This window comes from Salmo trutta, chromosome 12, assembly GCF_901001165.1.
Source record: "Salmo trutta chromosome 12, fSalTru1.1, whole genome shotgun sequence".
NCBI lineage: Eukaryota > Metazoa > Chordata > Actinopteri > Salmoniformes > Salmonidae > Salmo > Salmo trutta.
In genome coordinates this window covers 8,588,358-8,613,091 of record NC_042968.1, presented here as the reverse complement: position 1 = coordinate 8,613,091, position 24,734 = coordinate 8,588,358, and the positions used below count along the sequence as shown (strand labels likewise).

Sequence of the window (24,734 nt, the reverse complement as noted above, 5' to 3'; positions counted from 1 at the left end):
CTTGCATATGACTTTTATCTGGATTCTCTTACAGGCTTTGTGAGTTACGACAATCCAGTCTCATCCCAGGCCGCCATTCAGTCGATGAACGGTTTCCAAATTGGCATGAAGCGACTAAAGGTGCAGCTGAAGAGATCCAAAAATGACAGCAAGCCATACTGAATGCTTTCTCTCAATTGGACTTGGTTAGGAATTGTTTTTTTTCTGGTAAGTGGAGTGTGAATAAGAAACTAAAACCCTGCTGCAAACCCCTACCCTCTCCTCATTCTTACCTATCCCTTTGCGCATTTCAAGATTTCCACTTTGCTGGGGTCACTCCTTTCTATTCTCTGTATTAACAAACGCAAGCAGAAAACAAAAACAACATGCAAAAGGATGTTGCTCAACTGAAACTGGATACTTACATTCTGTTTTGTTTTTGAAATGTTCTTTTTTAAACAATTGTGTTTGTTCATTTTAAGTTAAGGTGTCATTAGTTTGCTCTGTAAAGTTAAGTCATAATGATGTTGCACAATGACAGCCAGTTGCCAAAATATCCCCTTGATTTTTACCCCTTCTCCCACCACCACCTAATCATGCCCCCTGACCCAACTCCAAATTAATCCCATCATAACCAAACCATCCCCATGGTTGCGTTCTTAAACGCTCTGATGCGTCATGCAGAGCCTTCCAGAAAACTGCCTTTTGAAATGAGGATGGACAGACCATGCACCGGATAATGGCAAGAAAACAATAGCTGTTTGCCGGCTGCAATTATCAATTATCTACATGTACGCAAGATCTGACTTCACTCCAGCAGATGAGCCATTTTTTTAAAATTTGTTTTATTTAGAAGTTGTTTTTGTTTGTTTGTTTATTTATTTATTAACCAACAAGAAGCTTGAATTTCTGTTCTCAACATTATACTTTGGAGCAAAATAGTTTTTTACAACTCTGAATGAATTGATTTGTAAGACGTCAGCAGTATTGCCTTGAATGGTTTTGTGAGATATTTAACTTGCCAACCTCTTGATTGGTCTCAGGACAATGTCACAACGCCACACCCTTGCTTCAGGCATGTAGTGTATCTGAAATATTTCACCCTTTTTTAAAATTGAATATCTGAGAGAGAATATGGAGTCCTGCGTCATTAACAAATACTGTGCTGAATGTGTGTGAAGGGAGGAGTAATTGGGTCCTACTTTAAGTTTTAATGAACATAGCCGTTAAAGTGTCATCTGGCTTGAGTAATATTATTCCCCACCTGTCAGATGTGTAAATTTGGCCTTCTGTCTAATGCTGCCCTTCACATGTCGTCTTTTAAGTGAGGAACAGTGACTTTAATAGCGGCAATAACTTAGTCTCTACTCTCCCATGATCTTTAACTTCAAATTAGCATTCCGCCCCATTTAGAATATTCGCATTCAATCTATTTCCTTTCTGTTTAGCTGTCAGTTCAAGTAGAACATCAGTCCTACTTCTAACACTAAATGGAATATCACTTGGCATTTTAGGCTTGCAGCAATTGAGTGTCCTGGAAAAGAGCAACATTGGGACTTTTCGAAGTTAACATTTGTCAGATTCATCCTAAATTATCCAATCAGCTCTACTAATTACCGATGCAAAAATAATGCTCAAATTAGATATAATTGATTTGTAATAAAAAAAAATCTCTCGTTAACCAAAATGTTTTGTAATTATTCATCATCCGCAGTTCAAGTAGTCTGCTCTACCTCTGAGCTGGTTAGATGAGACTACTCCCTCAAAATACTGGCTTCCCTGTAGATTTTTATTCCAGTGTGTGTATTTATTATTAACTGAAAACGCTAGCATTTCATGATTTGGCGACGTTAAATAAATGTTAATCACTACAACAAACACAGTAATCCGTTTCTTAGACTTCCATTAACTTATAAAGTGTTTTTGTAGAAATGGAAGAAGCAATTGTCCAGATGATGTATATTACAAAACTATTATGCCTTTTCTATTTTTATAAAGGTTTTATACTTCTCCCAAGTGTCGGGAACTATTTATTGCCTACATTATTTCTCTGAATTGAAATGATTTTTTCAAGAATCTTCAACAGTATTTTGTAGAATCCTAATGTGACGTTGGTTACTACATTTAAATATGTGAGGGTTAAACTACTGACCTGTGTAGCCTTATTTAAGTGTTTATTGTTAATGTGCAGCAAGTGACTATTTTGTATGGTCAGTGAGTAGGATTTGCCAGCTGCTAAAGTTTCGAAACTGTAGTCCCCTTGCATTTAAAGAATGGAATATATTATAGGGAAAATCAATATTTTACTTGAGTTCAACCTAGATGTGTGCCTATTTAACTATCATTTCCATGTGCATAACAATACCAACTGAGAAAATAGGCTTAAGCAGGGTTACTGCAAGGTTAAGTCCAGGGTATTTGCTGCCATTAAAATAAGTCCAAAGACTGAATCTCAGCTGATGGGGGCACATAGTTGTTGTACATGAACTTAACCATCACTGTTAACTTGCTGTACATGTCATACTTTTGCTTTGTATGAAAGGCATCATTTTGCGTAAGCATACAGAAGTGGAATTCTTAAGAATGGCAGCAGATTATGGTAGAGAGAACATGAGAAGATGCCAAACACTCACAGAAAAGCTGTTTTTGTTTATAATGTGAAACAGACTAATGTAGTCTTAAAGTTTTATAGCTTAAACTTTTTACTCATTTGTTTTATAAATTGTCTTCAGTTTGTTTGCACTGTCTTTACTTACCCTTTCTGTATTGTATTGACAAACTGCCTTCTTATTTAAAAAGAAAGTTACCTCCTTGCCACTTAAAGTACAGATACTGTACTTGACTCAGTTTTGTATTGTGCCCTCGAGAAAAGCTCCTTTGCTGTGGATGTAATTTAGCTGTATTGCATTGCATATGATGGAATTATGAACAGATGAAGCACACAATCAAGAGAAATGTTGACTGAGATTAGTTGACAATCAGCTCTCATAGATAATTCTAGCAAAGCACAATTAATCTAATATTGCTGGCTCGTAACCCAGGTGACTATCATTACAAGCAATGAATAGCAAAAAAATGCTATTTTTACAATCTGTAAGAAAATTTTAAAAAGCACATTGGGACAGATGGCGCTAAACCCCTTGGGAGGATTATTTCCTGAAATTGGAATATTACTGATCATTTATATATTTCCCTTTATATTTTTGACTACTGTATTAAAAGTCCTCAAATGTAATACTAAGTCACAAATGTTGACTGTACAGTAGTAGGCAGTCAGTGTGGTGTCTCGGTGTTGTTGTGTCCTGTAAGTTCTTACCTCAATTCTCTGTTTGCATGTTGCTTGTGTTCCCCCTCTGTCCTTTCGCCTCTTCTGTCTCACATTAAATGTTCTGTGTTTAGATTGTGTATCTGGTAGTGACCCCCTCCCCTCCCCATGCAAAGATAATCATTTATGATTTTCTTTTTTCTGCCCTCTCCTTTTTCCGTTGTTGCTTTAACCTAAGTTTGTCTCCCTGTTTTGTTTTATTCTAGATATCTTCGTGCCCGTTTGTTCATCGTTTGCCTAGCATGTTGATGTGACGTCAAAAGTTCATCGTCCAGTACGTTGTCCTCTGCACTTCTATGGCGCTTGAAATGTTCACCTTTTTGACCTTTTGTTAGCTTTTGGCGTTTATTGGAAAATGTTTTTGTTTGTTCTGTTTCTCTTTTGTCCTTTGTGCTGCCAATAGGGTGCGCTAGACAGACTGCCAAGAAAATAAATGTATAAAGCTACATGAGTTGTTACAAGCAAAAAAGAGAATCTATTTTTCGAGAACTTACTGACATAAACCGATTTGGAAAAATCTAGTGGTTATTTTTTGTTTAATTTGACCTTAATAGTAAACTCGTTTATTTTTCCCTTTATGTTTTGAGCGGTCTTCCTAGCGCCCCCCACACTACGTTTTTGTTTTGTGTCTGAAAGCAACCAATCAATTTATAGGAACTACTTTTGCGTGGGGGTGTTTTTTCTCTTGTAAGTTCTAAGCTTTTTTAGGATGTCTTTGGTCATATTTTGCTGAACTGGGGATGACTTTGTCATTTTGCGTTAGGTTAGTTGGTATGAGGGTAATTTTTGGGGAGTTTCTAATGAGTGACAACGATATACACTTGAATCACCGTTTTTGTCTTTCAGTGTGTGAAGTCATCACAGGCACATAATGTTTTCATTTCTTTTTGTGTGGAAATCATCCTTAGTCTGAATAATAAAATATACAAAATGAGCAGAATTGAGTTTCTTTTCAGATATATATATATATATATATATATATATATTTAGCATGTACGTTTTTTTTGTAACTGCACTGAAATCCTCAGCAAAATGTGATTTGACTTTTTTTAATAGAATAAAAAAAGTTGTGAATAAACTAGTGCCAAACGATGCCGGTGGTCACATTTATCTCTTACACGTTGCCCTTTGAAGTTAACATCTGGGCAACAAAAGTAGGGGTTGCTTTCTTTTTCAACGTTGATGTGGTGGGTTGTACCTCGTAGGTTTTCATGTGTGTGTTTAGACTAATTTTAGAGACCCCTATTTTATATTAGGACTTGAGGTGAAGTTAGGTGTTGGAATTATTTGGATTTTTCTGTAGTACAAGTATTCCCCAAACTAGATAAAACAAGGTTATAAAGCATGTGCCCTTAAAGGCTTATTTGTTTCAACTTTGGGATTAATTCTGTTGGGTTGGGAGTGTTTTTTTGTCTCATAATAAAGGGTAAACGCTACCTTTTCATGCAGTTCCTGATACACTTTGTATTTTACTCCCAGAGAGCACAGTTTTTATTAGCATACCTTGTCTTTAATATAGTTGTATTGCATTGGCACAGTGTGTAGCATGTGAAGTGATGCTTTATCTGACCTGAGTTTGTCTGATGACTTTAGGCATGTTAAATGTGTGTCGTTGTGCATTAACGTCATCAATTTGCTTTACTTGGGCAATATGAATCCCTTCTACTGTCATCATTTCAGTGGTCCACATGTATACAAACCATTGTCTTTGCAGTAGTTAAAGCATGGCTCCATCCCTGTTTAACATCAGGGCCCTCTTCTTAAACCAGGATTGGGTTTTAGAAATGGAGCCTCTAACCACATTATAGAACTGTCGCGTGTTCTGTACTCAGAACTACCCTTTAATTATTTTCACCATTAAAAAACACTTCTCTGGGTTTTGATCTCCCATTGTTCAACAAAAATGTGTTGGATGGAATCTCAAATGAATTGACCTGCAGAAAAAATACAGACTAATTGGATTGACTGGGCTCATTTAATTTTAATATTATGTGACAGATTGTATTTCCAGATTTGTCAGCTGCTAGGTCTGAGTTTAAATGTGATCCTAAAAAAGAAACCTGTTGGATATTTTTTGCATTATTATTGGTACAAAGTGACTGATTTTTCTATTTAACATTTGGTTTGTACAGTTGCCTTTTCTACTAGAACAAAGTTATTATATTTCACAATGTGACATTGAAATTCAAGAAAGTTCAAACATGTAGAGCTTAGTTGCCACATGACCAAACCTTAGTCTGTACAGCTGTAATATTAATTGATTAGAATGCAATTCTGTGAAGTCGCCTTTCGGTGAATTCAATTAAAAGCTTTTCTTTCTATATATTTTTGTTTTGTTTTACAATGTTGTGATTTTGCTGTGAGGCATAGACATTGCTGAATTTATTAGATGGCCAAAACAGTTGCTTTTTTAATATTTTCAGTTCAATATTGTCTTAAATGTTTTTGATTTAAGGATAACACTTGTCTCCACAGGCGTGAAGCTAAGTGCACACTCAATAAGCAGTCGTTTTGTGAGCCAAAATTGTGATCCCTATTTGTTTGGTTTGTTTATGTACAATTAAAATGTTTAAAAATTCATATTAAAATTGTCTGACTATTTACCCTTTTCTCTAAAGGAAATATTAAGGCATAATGTGTTGAAATATGTGAGTCAACTAGAAAAGGTACATTTCCTTAAGAACATCATTTTTGCTTGCATCAAAGTACATTTCATGGTAGGGGAACACAGCTGCATGACAGCTGACAGATCCCCGTTGAGACCCTGTCATCCCTCAACTGCGAGTGTAGCTAAATTCTTTAGATGGGGACACCTGCTGGTATCTTGATTTAATGCAATTTGTAAAAGCAGGAAACCTTTTCAATTTAGGCCTAAGATAGGCCCATTCACCTGCTGGGTGTCTGACGACCCTACGTGGCATGAGTATAGCCTCCATTATGTTTACCATTGGACAACCTAGAGAGGCCTGGCATGCAAGGCTAGACTCTGGCGGGTGATAAGGGCTGAAATTAAGTCTCGTGAAGCTACTGCCACCTCATGTCTTCCTAGTGCCATAAAATACCACCATCAATTAACATGGACTGTCAATGGACTGACACGATTTTTTCCAAGGCGGCAAACTGCCAACGTGTTCCCGTCACGTGACACGTACATAACATGTAGACGTAGTGTTTGCGTCGTGACACGTCATGTAGACATGGTGTTCACGTCGTGTAACATGTCACGTGTCAGTTTGCTTGTCAGTTTATTATGAACGATCTTACCATGAACGCCTTAACGTCTACGTGTGTTACGCGTCACGTTAGTTTAAGTGTCTGTTTAGTTTATTAAATATCTCACAATGAATGCCTTATAAATGTACATGATTTCTAAAATAGGCATACCGCCTCAATACAATTTTTTTTGGTAGTTGATATCGCAGCCAGCCACCATTACTGTGTAGATATGCCTATTTCTCACATCAATACAGACACAAGGGCTTTTTTGTTGGAGGTTGCCCTATTCAGAAATAAGAGGTAGCTTGGTCTCTAGTGGCGCATTCAAAACAACTCGGAACTCAGCAATCTCTGACTTCCGACTTCAGTGCGTTCAAGACAACTGGGAACTTGGAATAAAAGGAGCTCAGACTGGGATATTTTTGGGGGAACGGTCATCCAACTCGGAATTCCAATTCAGAAACTCTGGCATCTCTTTGACCTGAAAATCACTGTCATGATTTGACCTCGTTTTTTTCCCCACTTCCCAGTTTACCGGATTAACAGACACAATCACTGTCACCATGCAATCCTTAGGCTATACATTACTGTGGAGATGTCTTATGGTTAAAAGCAGGGTTCGAATTGAGGGGGTATGTGAGGATGTAGGCCTAAGCCTTGTTATAGAGACGGGCAGAAAGCATATGCTACCCCTTATTTGCTTAGCCTTAGGAAAGCAACGGTCCAGATTATATAAAGTGATCTACAATTATTTACACAGTCCATCGAAGGTCTTGCTCAGCCTCAACATCACTGGAAAATGTGGTTTGTTTAGTAAATGCGCCACAATTTAAAATATTAGTGGTAGGCTATGCCTACAGCAAAATACCAAAAAGTTAGAATCGTTATGGGTCTATGCATAGACCAAACAGTTTATCTGGATTTGACAAACAAAAGCCTGACTAGAATCCTGTCTTTGTTACCAATTAGGCTAAATGTATTCCTATTAATAAGCTTTTGTTTTCCAATTAATTTGCATAGGCTAACCATTGTGATTAATGTTATTTACCGCAATCTGTTTTTTATGAATAAACAGGCATCGGGGTAAAAAATATGATTTCTATGCCCCCCCCCCACACACATTGTTACTTACCTTACAGATCACAAAGTCAATTTCCACTCCATTCATATGCAAATAAATTTGATTCATACACTGGCTTGTCTGGCTGGCATGTTTTCATTTAAGCAGGCCTTCCCTTATCTACACTGAAATAATATTTTTTCAGTAGTCCTCTATTATGATTTTAAAATCATAGCTCATTAGTACACCCTTGTGGTTAAATATATATCTATTATATGTCCTATGTTAGAACAATGTTGAACTAACAAATACCATCAAGGGATACGTTACAATTTACTCAGCGATGCGTCGTGCCTAAGAACAGCCCTTAGTCGTGCCTTACTGCTTAAATATACCACGGCTGTCAGCCAATCAGCATTCAGGGCTCGAACCACCCAGTATATAAATATATGTAACCCAGGGACTGCGGTTGAAAATTAGCCGGCTGGCTAAAACCGGCACTTTTACTGAAACGTTGATTAATGTGCACTGTCCCTGTAAAAATAAAATAAACTCAAACACTATACTATCAGTGTCAATTTCGAAAAAAGGTCTATGCAAAACAATGCTACAACCATTACATGAATCACTAACATGTAAGCTGACATTGACTATAACCAACTAGCCTAGTGCTAGCTAGCTCTTATCCAAGTAAATTTGGTTAGCATCAAGATAGCGAACTGTTAAACGCTATTTTCGTACAAACACATTTTATCGTGACATCGCATATTTACGTATATTACCTAAACTAAACTGAGCCTTTGTTTATAGAAAATAAAACAAATTGATCTAAAACGTTGGGAAAAAAAGTACAGAAAGGTCAGACACCATCTTAATCCCTTCTCTTAACCTAACTCCATTACTTACAATGGGGAAAATACCAACCGTTTTTTTCACTCAGTTAAAACTCCCTTCAACTGCCTTCAAACCTCACCAAACTCATGGACTATGTAACTAACCATGTTACCTCAATATTTTAAGTCAAATTGCACGTTTGCACATTACATACCTGAATTAATAGGGTAAAATGATGAGATGGAGAAAAGTTTGTTTGAAGAACATTGAAGAAATCTCCAAGACATCACGATCTCACTCACTCCATTGATGTAACAGCTCCCCCTATCGGCGGTAATCATATACATACTGTAATGAAAAAGCAGGGAGCAGGTCTCGAACCCTCAACCTTCTAGCCCGAAGTGGACTGTGCCCCAAAAGCATGCTTGAGTGGCAGAGTCGATATCCATGCTTATAAACCATGCCGTGAGGTGTTGAGGGAAAGACAGATTACCTATAGACTGGACATAAACTTTTCTAGGCAATTAGCGATAATAGGAAATACACAAGCCGTAGACTACAGCTACACTGTAACTCAAGGGGGCGACTTCGGAATGTCGGCTTGCACGGGAAAAACTTTACATTTCTAACATTTATGGTTGAGATTGAATTAATATAAACTATGCACCTTATGCCTTTAACATGCAGGCGTCATGCAGACGTTGAAAAGTGGGATGTATACGGGGGTACGGGGCAACAGAAGATGAACAGCAGAGGGGCTAATGACCTTGGAGATGGGGAAAGGGCCGATAAACCAGGGGGAGAGTTTGTGGGATTCCACCCAGAGGGGCAGATCCTGGATGGACAGCCATACCTTCTGCCCGAGATGATACCGGGGAGCCGGGGTCCGGTGGCGATCCGCTTGTCGTCAATACCTGGAGGTGGTCTTGAGAAGGGCCGACCAGGGTCTCTTCCAGGTACGACGACAGCGGCAGACAAACATCTGGGCCGAAGGTATGCCAACCTCTTCTGCTCAGGGAAGAGCGGGGGCTGATTCCCCAAGGGAACACTCGAAGGGCGATAGACCCGTGGCAGAGCAAGGAAGGGTGTTGCGGGCATATTCGATGATACGAGTTGGCGAATCCCAGGAAATGTTGCAGCTGCACTCTGGATATAGGCTGGGGCCAATCCACCACCGCTCTCACCTTCCCGGGATCCATCTGCACACTCCCTGCAGGGATGTAACCCAGAAAGGGGATGGTGGAGCGATGGAATTTGCACTTTTCTGCTTTTACAAAAAGCTGGTTTTCCTGGAGGCGTTGGAGAACATGTCGGACGTGGAGCACGTGTTCTTGGGCGGAGTGGGAGAAGACGAGGATGTCACCGAGGTAGACAAAGAAGAACCGGTTCAACATGTCACGGACCACATCATTAACCAGAGCCTGGAACACAGCAGGGGCGTTGGTAAGGCCAAATGGCATGACAAGATACTCGGAGTGACCGCTGGCCATGTTGAAGGCAGTCTTCCACTCGTCCCCTTCCCGTATACCCACCAGGTGGTAGGCATTCCGTAGGTCCAGCTTGGGGAACACGGTGGTCCCCTGGAGTAGCTCGAAGCCTGAGGAGATGAGTGGTAGCGAGTAGCGGTTCTTTACTGTGATGTCATTGAGACCCCGGTAGTCGATGCACAGGCACAGTGTTTTGTCCTTCTTCTCCACAAAGAAGAACCCTGCGCCGGCGGGGGAGGCAGAAGGACTAATGAACCCTGCAGCTAGGGAGGCCTCAATGTAGGTCTCCATATGCTTGGTCTCTGGACCCAGCAGAGTACAGTCGTCCCCGGGGCGGAGTGGTGCCTGGGAGAAGGTCAATCCTGCAGTTATATGGTCGGTGCGGCGGAAGCAAAGTGGCCCGGGCCTTACTGAACACCTCCCGGATGTCCTAGTACTCCATGGAAAATACGGAGAGGTCCGGGGCAACTTCCGAGCCCCCAGGAATACATCCCGGGGCAGGCTCTGCTGACTTCAGGCAATGGGTGTGGCAGAACGGGCTCCAGCCAATGATGGCACCAGCAGACCCGTCAATGAGGGGATTGTGTTGCTGGAACCAGGAGAATCCCAATACCACGGGAACCTGACGAGACTTAATGAGCAGGAATTGAATCATCTCGCTGTGGTCCCCTGACACACATTGGTTGATTGGGGTGGTATTGTGGGTGACCCAGCCTATAGAGTGCCCTTCCAGCATTCTAACGTCCAAGGGAATGGAGAGGGGCTGGGTGGGGATGTCCAGCTCGGAAGCCAGGGTAGCATCCATAAAGCTATCATTGGCCCCAGAGTCGATGAGTATCCGGAGAGATTGACTGGTTCCTCCACAGCAAAATGGCTTGAAAGGGGTGTGAGTAAGGGGAGAGGAAAAGTTATCCATATGGCCCACCAGAGTACTCGCTCCTACCGGTGAGCCTGGTCCTTTAGTGGACAGGTGGAGATGAAATGACCAGTAGTGCCGCAGGCAACTCTTAGTGTATAGCCGTTCAGCTGGAGACAACCTAGCTCTGCTTAGTTGCATAGGCTCGGGAAGAGGTGAATCAGCAGTCTTCGGAGGAACTCGGGTAGCCTCGGGTTCTCTCGGCAACGGAGCCGTCGTGGACTTCCGGGATGCCTTAGAGGCGAGGTGGAATCAACTCTCTTCTCCTTCCTTTGTTCCCATAGTCACCCATCGATCCGAATGGTCAAGACGATGAGCGTGTCGAGATTTGTCGGTAATACCCGGGCTGCAAGCTCGTCCTTTACTTCCTCCGATACTCTGTGCAGGAACATGTCGAACAGCGCTTCCGGGTTCCAGGCACTCTCAGCTGCCAACGTGCAGAAATCCACCGCATAGTCTGCCAAACTGCGGGAGTCTTGCCAAAGTTGGAGTAACTTCCGGGCAGCCTCTCTCCCAGACAATGGAGCCTCAAGCTTTCTTTACCTCCGCCACAAACTCCTCCAGACATATGGCCGACTGTTGTTCCCATACTGCTGTAGCCCAGGCGAGAGCCCTACAGCAGCGCGAAGAGGTACGCTATCTTAGAGTGGTCCGAGGGGAAGTAGGAGGGCTGCAGCTCGATGATGAGGGAACACTGAGCGAGAAACGCCCAACAGGTGCCCGACTCTCCAACGAAGCGTCCTGGGGGAGGTAAGTGGGCTCCCAGGAAACTGGGGTGACGGCACTGCTAACAGCCGGGTTACTGAGGGGCTGGGAGGTTACCTTTGTGGTAGGCTGCCTAATAGACAACCCACGGAATTGCTCCAGCAATGTGTTCAACGCTTGGTCATGGCGTTCGGCCAAGGTCTCCTCATGCCTTCCAATGGTGGCTCCTTAGGAGGAGATGTCGTTGCGGTGCTGGTCCAAGTCTGCTGGGTCAGTCATGGCCAGTTGGTACTATCACATTTCAGGTAAGACCCAGATGCAGACAGTGTCGAAGTAACAAAAGTTTATTACTAGAACAGGGGGCAGGCAAAATGACAGGTCAAGGGCAGGCAGAGGTCAGTAATCCAGATAAGGTTCAAAAGGTCCAGAACGGCAGGCAGTCTCAAGATCAGAGCAGGCAGGGGTCAATAATCCAGTGTGGTGTGGCAAGGTACAGAACGGCAGGCAGACTCAGGGCAGGCAGAAAGGTCAAAACCGGGGAAAAATTGAAAACAGGAACTAGAACAGACAGGAGCAAGGGGAAAACAAAAACGAATTGACAACAGACAAATAGGGAACACAGGTATAAATACACTGGGGATAATGAGGGGGGGTGGAGACAGGCACAAAGACAGGTGAAACAACAGAGTGTGACAGGATAGGTATTTCAATGGTTGCTGCACTGGAGTCTGCTTCTGTTAGTTATTATAAATATCTTTGCCAATGCATATAAAAAAAGATGTCACACAATCTTGACAAGGAAATGGCCATTCAATACAGTAATATTAAACTGTAAATAGACAATTCACAGCCAACTCTGTGTTTTGGCACCCCACTGTGACTTTCATTATTTGACCAACTGGTAGTCGCCCCTAAAAAACAATGAGCTGTTGCTTTTCCACAGAGGTGTCTACAGACACTGTGTTCTGTTTGTTTTTGCCAAAGTGTTGAGAGGCTTGGAAAAGTCCTCATGGGAACCTACAAAAAAAGAGTTTTTAATGTATTTTGGAATAAAAAGTATGCCTTATCAAATCAAATGCTTGGTAAACAACAGGGGTAGACGAACAGTGAAATGCTTATTACGGGACCTTCCAAACAATTCAAGAAAAAATGAAATCGTAGAAAAAATTTAAATAAATTAAATGATATATACACTGTGTACCAGTACCAAGTTGATGTGCAGGGGTATGAGGTAATTGAGGTAGATTTAAGCAGTAAGGCACGAAGGGGTGTGGTATATGGCCAATATACCATGGCTAAGGGCTGTTCTTATGCACGACGCTTGGAACAGCCCTTAGCCATGGTATATTGGCCATATACCACAAACCCCCGAGGTGCCTTATTGCTATTATAAACTGGTTACCAACGTAATTACAGCAGTAAAAATGAATGTTTTGTCATACCCGTGGTATACAGTCTGATATACCACGGCTGTCAACCAATCAGCATTCAGGGCTCGAACCACCCAGTTTATAAATGTGCATATAGGTAGGGATAAAGTGACTAGGCAACAGGATAGATACGGAGTATGTGATGAGTCAAACAGATTAGTGCAAAAAGGGTCAATGCAGATATTCCAGGTAGCTATTGGTTAACTATTTAACTGACTATTTAGCAGTCTTATAGCTTTGGGGTAGAAGCTGTCCAGTAGCAGAGAGAACAGTTTATGACTTGAGTGGCTGGCGTCTTTGACAATTGTTATTCTTTAGGTATGTGGCAGTATATTTCTCATTTATTTCTTACACTTATTTCTGCCTTACACTACATTGATGTATTCAATACTTATTTTGCAAAAAAAAACTAGTGAAATGTTGGGGTCTTAAAGCTGCAATATGTAATTTCTTGGGCGATGACCAAATTCACATAGAAATGTGCGTTATACATCTAATTGAAAGCGGTAGATATGTTATTTCTATGTGCACTATTTATATGCTTCCTGTTCTTAAATGTTGTTTTGTACACCAGCTTCAAACAGCTGAAAATACAATATTTTTGGTTATGGGAAATATACACTGCTCAAAAATAAAGGGAACACTTAAACAACACAATGTAACTCCAAGTCAATCACACTTCTGTGAAATCAAACTGTCCACTTAGGAAGCAACACTGATTGACAATACATTTCACATGCTGTTGTGCAAATGGAATAGACAACAGGTGGAAATTATAGGCAATAAGCAAGACACACCTAATAAAGGAGTGGTTCTGCAGGTGGGGACCACAGACCACTTCTCAGTTCCTATGCTTCCTGGCTGATGTTTTGGTCACTTTTGAATGCTGGCGGTGCTTTCACTCTAGTGGTAGCATGAGACGGAGTCTACAACCCACACAAGTGGCTCAGGTAGTGCAGCTCATCCAGGATGGCACATCAATGCGAGCTGTGGCAAGAAGGTTTGCTGTGTCTGTCAGCGTAGTGTCCAGAGCATGGAGGCGCTACCAGGAGACAGGCCAGTACATCAGGAGACGTGGAGGAGACCGTAGGAGGGCAACAACCCAGCAGCAGGACCGCTACCTCTGCCTTTGTGCAAGGAGGAGCAGGAGGAGCACTGCCAGAGCCCTGCAAAATGACCTCCAGCAGGCCACAAATGTGCATGTGTCTGCTCAAACGGTCAGAAACAAACTCCATGAGGGTGGTATAAGGGCCCGACGTCCACAGGTGGGGGTTGTGCTTACAGCCCAACACCGTAAAGGACGTTTGGCATTTGCCAGAGAACACCAAGATTGGCAAATTCGCCACTGGCGCCCTGTGCTCTTCACAGATGAAAGCAGGTTCACCCTGAGCACATGTGACAGACGTGACAGAGTCTGGAGACGCCGTGGAGAACGTTCTGCTGCCTGCAACATCCTCCAGCATGACCGGTTTGGCGGTGGGTCAGTCATGGTGTGGGGTGGCATTTCTTTGGGGGGGCCGCACAGCCCTCCATGTGCTCGCCAGAGGTAGCCTGACTGCCATTAGGTACCGAGATGAGATCCTCAGACCCCTTGTGAGATCATATGCTGGTGCGGTTGGCCCTGGGTTCCTCCTAATGCAAGACAATGCTAGACCTCATGTGGCTGGAGTGTGTCAGCAGTTCCTGCAAGAGGAAGGCATTGATGCTATGGACTGGCCCGCCCGTTCCCCAGACCTGAATCCAATTGAGCACATCTGGGACATCATGTCTCGCTCCATCCACCAACGCCACGTTGCACCACAGACTGTCCAGGAGTTGGCGGATGCTTAGTCCAGGTCTGGGAGGAGATCCCTCAAGAGACCATCCGCCACCTCATCAGGAACATGCCCAGGCATTGTAGGGAGGTCATACAGGCACGCGGAGGCCACACACACTACTGAGCCTCATTTTGACTTGTTTTAAGGACATTACATCAAAGTTGGATCAGCCTGTAGTGTGGTTATCCATTTTAATTTTGAGTGTGACTCCAAATCCAGACCTCCATGGGTTGATAAATTGGATTTCCATTGATTATTTTTGTGTGATTTTGTTGTCAGCACATTCAACTATGTAAAGAAAAAAGTATTTAATAAGATTATTTATTTCATTCAGATCTAGGATGTGTTGTTTAAGTGTTCCCTTTATTTTGAGCAGTGCATTTCACACGGTTTAGATGGTACAATACATCTCTACACTATACTTGCTTGTTTTGTCACATTGCATGAAATTAGGCGATCTATTATAATTTTAGCAAGCAGGAAATGTCGGAGCGACATCTGTATAGTCATTGTGCATCTTCCATTTCCTAATAACAATTTTTAAATGGAACACATTTTATTTGATAGGAATCCGGGGAACGTAATGACTGTAACACCTAATATTGACAGGCAAGATGGCGCTGACTTTGAGAAATGGATATCTGGAGATGCTGAGAACGTGTTGGAGATTACAAGCACGTCATGTGAAAATTCCCATTCTTAATCAAATGGGTAGGTTGTTCACCCTTATGTCGACAAATCTAAACTGGTCAAGTTATCCGTGCGATGTATTATCTCTGGAATAGAGCAAGCTAAATTTGCACATTAGCTAACCATTAGCCGGTTAGGCTAAATCTCACAAGCTTGATGAGTATGTTGTGTTGAAATCCAAAGGCAAAACAGCAGCTTTCATTAATACGTCTCGTCTGTCTAAAATTTGTCGCAATTTAATATATTGAGCATCATCTTGGTGTGTAAATAATTTATAGCCAGTGAATAGTTACACAACAAGCTTGTATTTCAGACAATGAATAGGATCAATCTCTCCCAGAGGGAATAAACTAACTGAATAATCTGTCATTCAGGACTTCTGTGTCCTGCAATAGCACGTCATCGAAGTTCTCAGAGCAAATTACCATCAAGGTACAGTATATTCACTCAACTTAATAATGTAAAATGATTATGTATTACTTCGTACTCCATATTGATTCTAGATTACAATTCTTTCTGTGTAATGTCTGATCTCAAATCATTTAAAGAGAACACCTTCAACCACCCAAAATATGATAGAATCAAAATAATGCAATTTCGGCTCATGTTCCCCAGCAGTTATGTACCACCGACGTCCTTATCCAGACCACTATGGCCAGAAGTGTCCTATATCAGCAGTGACGAAGAGGAGAGGCAGCACAAAGGTGGGGGAAAGGATGACCGATGTACACTGATTGTTGCTTTCTGAATGCTTTCTCAGTTTTGATAAAGCAAAACCTACATTAAACACACATCAAAGATTATTTATGTGAAATAATTGTCCTTTAAAACATTTTATCACTGGCCTATTTTGTAGTGAAAGAGACATAAAACTTCAGCCTAGGGCTAAATCAATCTTTAGATTCAGTGTTTTTGTAATTTACTGTGTCTGAATGATCACTCTCCCATTGCCTGACAGTGGTTCTAGAAAATGTGAACACCCTTCTTGCAAAGGAAGACTATGGAAGGCTTTTTGCAGTTGTCCATTTTGCAAGTCGACAGTGGAAAGTGACAAATGAAGACCTGATCCTTATTGAAAACCACATTGATGCTGAATGTGGTGACAAGATTAGACTTGAGAAGGTCTGTGTCCTTTATATTCTTACTATTTACTATATGTCATTACTATTTGGAAGGGACAAATTTTCCACACATGCCAAATCTTTTTAGCCTTGTCCCAGTTCTTTTTATGCTCTTACCAACTCCATTGCTGTCATTGTCAGCCCAAACATCTGTAAATTATTTTATGTATTTTACTAAATTACAGTTATCAACCACAACATATTTTCGCTCGCCCTATTTGTGGAACACAAATAAGTCTGCAATGTTGGTAGACCCTAGCATCAAGTGCAGTCTTATAGGCTGCACTTTTTTATGGACAAAATCCTTCCATCTAATAGGTGCTGCTGGTTGGTGGAGAAGAGTTCACACTGATTGGGAGGCCCCTACTCGGGTAAGTTTTCTAGTTCTATATCATCAACTGGGTGGGGGATTATGCATGTTTAGGTTTTGAATGTATGCAGTGTCCATTTTGAATATACAGTGGGGGGAAAAAGTATTTGATCCCCTGCTGATTTTGTATGTTCGCCCACTGACAAAGAAAGGATCAGTCTATAATTTTAATGGTAGGTTTATTTGAACAGTGAGAGACAGAATAACAACAAAAATATCCAGAAAACCGCATGTCATAAATGTTATAAATTGATTTGATTTGGGAAATACGTATTTGACCCCCTCTCAATCAGAAAGATTTCTGGCTCCCAGGTGTCTTTTATACAGGTAATGAGCTGAGATTAGGAGCACACTCTTAAAGGGAGTGCTCCTAACCGCAGCTTGTTACCTGTAAAAAAGACACCTGTCCACAGAAGCAATCAATCAATCAGATTCCAAACTCTCCACCATGGCCAAGACCAAAGAGCTCTCCAAGGATGTCAGGGACAAGATTGTAGACCTACACAGGGCTGAAATGGGCTACAAGACCATCGCCAAGCAGCTTGGTGAGAAGGTGACAACATTTGGTGCGATTATTCGCAAATGGAAGAAACACAAAAGAACTGTCAATATCCCTCGGCCTGGGGCTCCATGCAAGATCTCACCTCGTGGAGTTGCAATGATCATGAGAACGGTGAGGAATCAGCTCAGAACTACACGGGAGGATCTTGTCAATGATCTCAAGGCAGCTGGGACCATAGTCACCAAGAAAACAATTTGTTACACACTATGCCGTGAAGGACTGAAATCCTGCAGCGCCCGCAAGGTCCCCCTGCTCAAGAATACATATACATGCCCGTCTGAAGTTAGCCAATGAACATCTGAATGACTCAGAGGACAACTGGGTGAAAGTGTTGTCGTCAGATGAGACCAAAATGGAGCTCTTTGATATCAACTCAACTCGCCGTGTTTGGAGGAGGAGGAATGCTGCCTATGACCAGAAGAACACCATCTCCACCGTCAAACATGGAGGTGGAAACATTATGCTTTGGGGGTGTTTTTTCTGCTAAGGGGACAGGACAACTTCACCGCATCAAAGGGACGATGGACGGGGCCATGTACCGTCAAATCTTGGGTGAGAACCTCCTTCCCTCAACCAGGGCATTGAAAATGGGTCGTGGATGGGTATTCCAGCATGACAATGACCCAAAACACAAGGCCAAGGCAACAAAGGAGTGGCTCAAGAAGAAGCACATTAAGGTCCTGGAGTGGCCTAGCCAGTCTCCAGACCATAATCCCATAGAAAATCTGTGGAGGGAGCTGAAGGTTCAAGTTGCCAAACGTCAGCCTCGAAACTTTAATGACTTGGAGAAGATCTGCAAAGAGGAGTGGGACAAAATCCCTCCTGAGATGTGTGCAAACCTGGTGGCCAACGACAAGAAACGTCTGACCTCTGTGATTGCCAACAAGGGTTTTGCCACCAAGTACTAAGTCATGTTTTGCAGAGGGGTCAAATACTTATTTCCCTCATTAAAATGCAAATCATTTTATAACATTTTTGACATGCGTTTTTCTGGATTTTTTTGTTCTGTCTCTCACTGTTCAAATAAACCTATTATTAAAATTATAGACTGATCATTTCTTTGTAAGTGGGCAAACGTACAAAATCAGCAGGGGATCAAATACTTTTTTCCCCCACTGTACTGCTCTAATTTTCTCATATTTCTAACAGTCATTTCCCCTCCTTTCGCATGTAGTCGTGATTTGGTCAGAGTAGAGGCAACTGTCATTGAGAAGACTGAATCCTGGCCCAAAGTTCACATGCGGTTCTGGAAAAGACACAGATACCAGAAGAAAAGAAGTATTTAGTTTTTTTTACATGTTGAATGTTTTTGATATTTAAACAATGAAGTTAAAATAATCTTTGAAACCGTGTAGTGTACAAATCAAAGCTAGCAACAACACTATTCCTTTATTCCTATGACGCGTATATGAAATGTTTTAATTGGGAAACAATCTAAACAACAATACTCTAATGTAAATGTCAAGTATAATATCCCTGGGAGAATTGTCAGCATGAACAAGCGTGTAAAAGCTGAAAGAGTTTGTGTGGGAAAGTGACACATTCCAAGGTAGTTTTTTGTTTTGTTACATTACAGCCTTATTATAAAATTGGTTAATTATTTTTTTCCCCCTCATCAATCTATACACAATACCTCATAAGGACAATAACTGGTTTTTAGAAATTTTAGCAAATTTAGTAAAAATGAAATATAACATTTACATAAGTTTTCAGACCCTTTACTCAGTACTTTGTTGAAGCTCCTTTGGCAGCAATTACAGTCTGTATTTGTGGAGTTTCTCCTATTCTTCTCTGCAGATCCTCTCAAGCTCTGTCATGTTTGATTGGGAGCGTCGCTGTGTAGCTATTGTCAGGTCTCTGCAGAGATGTTCGATCGGGTTCAAGTCTGGGTTCTGGCTGGGCCACTCAAGGACATTAAGACTTGTCCTGAAGCTCTCCTGTGTTGTCTTTGCTGAGTGCTTAGGGTCTTTGTCCTGTTGGAAAGTGAACCTTTGATCCGGAGCAGGTTTTCATAAAGGATCTCTCTACTTTGTTCTGTTCATCCTGACTAGTCTCCCAGTCCCTGCCGCTGAAAAACATCCCCACAGCATGATGCCGCCACCACCATGTTTCACCAATTTGGGGCTCCCGAGTGGCACAGCATCTCAGTGCTAGAGGCATCACTACAGAACCTGGTTTGCTTCCAGGCTGTATCACAATCGGCCATGATTGGGAGTCCCATAGGGCGGCGCACTATTGGCCCAGTGTTTGCCCGGGGTAGGCCGTGATTGTGAATAATGTGTTCTTAACTGACATGCCAAGTTAAAGGTTAAATAACATTTAAAAAAATAAACATGGGGATGGTGCCAGATTTCGTCCAGGCGTGTCGCTTGGCATCCAGGCCAAAGAGTTCAATCTTGCTTTCATCAGACCAGAGAATCTTGTTTCTCATGGTCTGAGAGTCTTTAGTTGCCTTTTGGCAAACTTACTGAGGAGATGCTTCCATCTGGCCACTACCATAAAGGCCTGATTGGTGGAGTGCTGCAGAGATGGTTGGGTTTCTGAAAGATTCTCCCATCTCCACAGAGGAACTCTGGAGCTCTGTCAAAGTGACCATCGTGTTCTTGGTCACCTCCCTGACCAAGGCACTTCCCCCCCAATTGCTCAGTTTGGCTGGGCGGCCAGCTCTTGGAAGAGTCTTGGTGGTTCCAAACTTCTTCCATTTAAGAATGATGGAGGCCACTGTGCTCTTGGGGACCTTCAATGCTGCAGATATTTTTTGTTACCCTTCCCCAGATCTGTGCCTCGACACAATCCTGTCTCTGAACACTACGGACAATTCTTTCGATCTCATGGCTTGGTTTTTGCTCTGACATGCACTGTCAACTGTGGGACCTTTATATAGACAGGTGTGTACCTTTCCAAATCATGTCCAATCAATGGAATTGACCACAGGTGGACTCCAATCAAGTTGTAGAAACATCTCAATGATGATCAATGGAAACAGTATGCGCCTGAGCTCAATTTTGAGTCTCATAGCAAAGTGTCTGAATACCTATGTATGTAAGGTATTTCTGTTTTAGATTTTTTTTTATACATGTTCAAAAATTTCTACAACCTGTTTTTCGCTTTGTCATTATGCGGTATTGTGTGTAGATTGATGAGGATTAACATGTATTTAATCAATTTTCCAGTAAGGCTGTAACATAACAAAATGTGGAAAAAGTAATGGTGTCTGACTACTTTCTGAATACACTGTAGTTGGGTGATCACTTGATCATCAATCCTAAGATTATTTTTTAGATTCAATGAATGACCTGAATTCCTCTGTCCACACATGCCAATTACCGTTCAAGTATAATTTGATATTGTTTTCTTGGAGTAAACAGGAACATTAAATCTCTCCAGAGAGTGGAAATTCCCCCGATATCACAACAGAAAAGAGAGGCACACTTGAGGCCTTAAGTTATAATAGCATTTTTTTATTCATTAAATGTTCAAACATCCTAAATTATATTGATCCTCTGAAGTAAATTCTGTTAAAAGCAGTATGAATAACCTGACAGTGTGTGTTTCAGAATAATGTTGCGTACGTGTGGCTGCTGCAAGACTAACTATTGTCTTTTCCTTTTTCAGTTATTGTGCAACCACAAACAGTGCTTCGGATCAACACAATTGAAGTTGCTCCCAGATTGACTTGATGCTATATGTTTTGAATTGTAAATAAACTTTTGGCCAGTGAATGTGCCACTGAAATTTGGAACACATGCTCAGTTGAAAATATAATGGGAAAACATATTTATGATCAATATTTGGTATCTTTCAAGTGAATCTTTGTAAATTTGCCTTTTTATGTAATCAGATGTGTTGTATAAGTACAATTAAAGCAATCTGTCATAGGTCAATTGTTTATGAATCTGTTATGAAATTGGTGAAATCCAGGCGCTGTTTCTCACCTATATGACAAATAGCCATAGGACACCTATGATATCATGTTGCACAGTGGAGAAACCTAGCTTGAAGACAGCAAAGAAGGAAAACTTAAGGTATTCCAGCCTGGTCTCATAGACTAGACATAATATAGTAAGTGAAAATCTGGGACACGGTGTGTTTTCACACTTGGTCCCTTTCAGACAAGTTTTGTGAACTCAGTGTGGTTTGCGTAATTTTTTTGCAATGTGAATACTATAAAATATCTCAGACCCTTCAAAAGAGCCCTCGAACCGAACTGAGACCATCTCGAGAGGTGGTCTCAGTTCGGTTCTCTTTTTTAGGACAACGTAAACACAAAGCTCCCCAAGTTCGCTTGTCATTATTCCTGCACCACACACTAGACTACTGCAACACCGTTTCCCCCGCTATAAACCCTCACATTCGTGCCACAAAGAGAGATGATGATGTGCAGGTTCATGGAAGAAAATGTGTGCTCTTTTTGGTTAGTGATTGTCAAGGAGTTTTATTCAATATAATCAATATTGCAAACAAATAATCTACCAAAAAAATGGATCTCTAGGCTGAGAGCTTCATAAGCTGTTTATTGTTTGTGGAGTTTCAATAGTGAGAAGACAACATATTTGGTGAAAATCACAACATAGGGTACGCAATTTATTCTAGCTCTTAAAGGGGCAGTAGCCTACCTTGGGTGTACAATTTTCAATGACAGCATTATTTATTCTACAGTTGTTATATTGCTATGTATACTGTTACCAATGAAATGTACATGTTAATAGTATCTTCCGATTCTAATGATTATGTCTTGTATTTTAACTAAATGCAATCTATTAGCTTCCAAAATGTAAGTAGTTATGTCTAGCTGTCCGATAACACATTGTGATTAAATGGCTTGTCCTGCACTTTGTAAAAACCTAGAGTGCATGTTGGAAAAAGATATCGGTTCCTTTCTTAACATATCAATGTGAATGCAAAGAGGACTCGGTCCACAAAATAGGTGAAGTGAACTGGCAAAAGAGTTGAGTCCTCATTCAAAGGCAAGGGCAGTGTGAATATAAAGAGAACTGAGTACTTTTGCTCTTTTTTTACCCCAGATTTCACTTAAAAGAGGACTGAGGTCGGTTATTTTAAAACACCCTCACATTAGTATGATATGTTACGTTTTGTATAGTTACATACATTCGTGAAAAAGTAAGTACACCCTTTGGAAAGTGGTCTTCTTATTTTTTTTTTACATATTTGGACACATGGATTTTTTAGCTAAATTCCAACCACATTCATTGTTAAGATAGCCCAATTTAACAAATCACACACAAAAAATGTACTTTGAAAATGTAATGCAATTAAAATGAAAAATATATTTCCTTATGCAGAAAAAATTTGTACACCTCTACACCCCCACCCCACCTAAAATGGATAAAATTAGAATCGTGTACCAAAACAGGTGCAAATGATTAGGAAATCATTAGAGAGTACCTTGGGAGGATCTCCCCACTTGATCTTCTCTTCCCCACTTTATCTTCTCTTCGATCAGCAGGGCATCTTCCTCCTTACAAGAAATTTATATTTAGTTATAGAATGGCAAAAACAACACAAAAATCATAGATAAATAAAAAAAAAACTACCTGAGTATACCAAACATTAGGAACACCTTCCAAATATTGAGTAGCATATGGCATTGCAGCCAAATAACTCCACTTTTGACTAATTTGTCCAGAGCACATTGTTCCAGTAGTTTTGGTCTTTACCCAGGTCTTGTCAGTCTTGTCTTGAAGTTACTTTTTGAGAGCAGAATATTCTTCCTTCCTCACCTCCCATGTAGGCCAAGTTCGTGCAGTCTCTTTCTGACAGTTGACTCATGCACTTCGATATTGATTGTAGCAAGAGGCCTGTAGATCCCTTGATGTTACCCTGGGGTTCTTAGAGACTTCAATGAGCATCTTTCGGTCAGCTCTTGGGCTGAATTTGGTGGGACGACCTGTCCTAGGTAGAATGCCAGTGGCCTGGAATTTTCTCCATTTGTAGATGACCCGTCAGACAGTAGAGCGATGTACTTCGAATTGCTTGGAAATGGATTTGTAACAGACTCAGGGGCATCAAACTTTCTTGAGGGCCTCAGATAGGTAGGTATTTTGATCTTTGCATGATGTGTTACCACACACCCATAAGGTTAAGACCAAACCAGAGCAAGTTTCTAATCTTTGTGGAAGGCTACACGATTTGTCATTGTGTACTCTGTAACAGACAACTTTGACGAGGTCATGTGCCTCTTCCCTCGTCAATCACATCTACTCCTCTTCAGGCGCCCGCAAGTGCTGCCCTGAGCCTCCACCCATAGTTATTGTGGCCAACAAGTAGGACCTTGAGTTTGACCGAATGGTGAGCACTGAGGATGAAGAAGGCCTGTCACGGGGCCTAAAACTGTCCTTCCATGAGATTTCGGTGCGTGACGGATGGGAAGAGACTGCGGGCGTCTTTACTGTTCTTTATGGAGATGTGATCCAGCAACTTGGCACTTCCCCAGCCTCATTCCGCAGGAGAGCAGTCTCCAAGCTGATGCAGAAGATCCCCAGGATCAACTCCAATCCTCCTGGCAGGCCTGACCGCAGCTTCAGCTCATTCAGGGACTTCCTGATTGACTGAGCCGGATGGGTTGGGGCTCTGAACAGTGGCTGTGATTTGGGTATTCACAGGGGAAATGTGAAACATGTTGTTTTGGCAGCGCGCCTCTCTAGAATAGCTGTGTTAGTGCTCTATGGGCAAAAAATCCTTGACACTTCTGTTTTCACGATGACATTCAAATCAGCATTGAAAAAAGGCGCAAGTTTAAATTTGTTCCACGTGAGCGAGTCTGACCACAAGTCAGAGACTATGATGACACACCAAATGTGTTTGATGGATCGCGGGAAAAGAGCAGGATTGGGCTTTTGTAGGCTACAGTCCAAGCTATGTCTTCCAGTGGTGCGACTGCTGTCGGCATCCAAAGATTATCCAACTTGAATAAACGCTTGCAGGTAAGGATGACAGCAGTGGTGTAGTCTACGGCGATACGGATGTCACTTATTATTGATATCTACATAGCGCATTGATGTGAATCACACTGCTGCTCTCTCATTTAGCTATTTGCGGCTTACGGATTGTGGTTGTTGTGGACGGCTGTTCACAAATCTAAATGTGTATTTGAATCCAATTATGGTCGAATTCAAGAAATTTAAGCTGCATATCAATCATTGTTTTTGAAACCAGTGGACAGCCAGTGAAAAATGCGCTCTTGCAACAGCTGCATAGTGCA

General features: G+C 41.5%; 2 protein-coding genes across 29 annotated transcripts in view; both read left to right on the top strand.

The window, feature by feature from the left end:
* The window catches only part of LOC115202865 (CUGBP Elav-like family member 1), a 55,196-nt gene extending 49,309 nt beyond the window's left edge, over positions 1–5,887 (top strand). For 24 of the 27 annotated variants that reach the window (XM_029766962.1, XM_029766966.1, XM_029766972.1 and 21 more), the window contains one exon: positions 35–5,884. In XM_029766962.1, the coding sequence (XP_029622822.1) occupies positions 35–162 (128 nt within the window). In that variant the 3' untranslated portion in view covers positions 163–5,884. Of the gene's footprint in view, positions 1–34 lie in introns of all 27 variants that reach the window. The other 3 variants (XM_029766960.1, XM_029766968.1, XM_029766959.1) reach the window with 2 other exon arrangements.
* A 9,461-nt stretch (positions 5,888–15,348) lies between these two features.
* mrpl21 (mitochondrial ribosomal protein L21) lies at positions 15,349–21,396 on the top strand. 2 transcript variants are annotated; one of them, XM_029766957.1, is made up of 7 exons: positions 15,349–15,480; positions 15,834–15,891; positions 16,078–16,163; positions 16,418–16,581; positions 16,899–16,951; positions 18,687–18,790; positions 21,128–21,396. In XM_029766957.1, the coding sequence occupies exons 1-7, from the start codon at positions 15,384–15,386 to the stop codon at positions 21,190–21,192; spliced, it is 627 nt and encodes a 208-aa protein (XP_029622817.1). In that variant the 5' UTR covers positions 15,349–15,383; the 3' UTR covers positions 21,193–21,396. The 2 variants fall into 2 exon arrangements, with proteins under 2 accessions (XP_029622817.1, XP_029622816.1); XM_029766956.1 differs by having other exon boundaries at positions 16,075–16,163.
* The last annotated feature ends 3,338 nt before the right edge of the window (positions 21,397–24,734 follow it).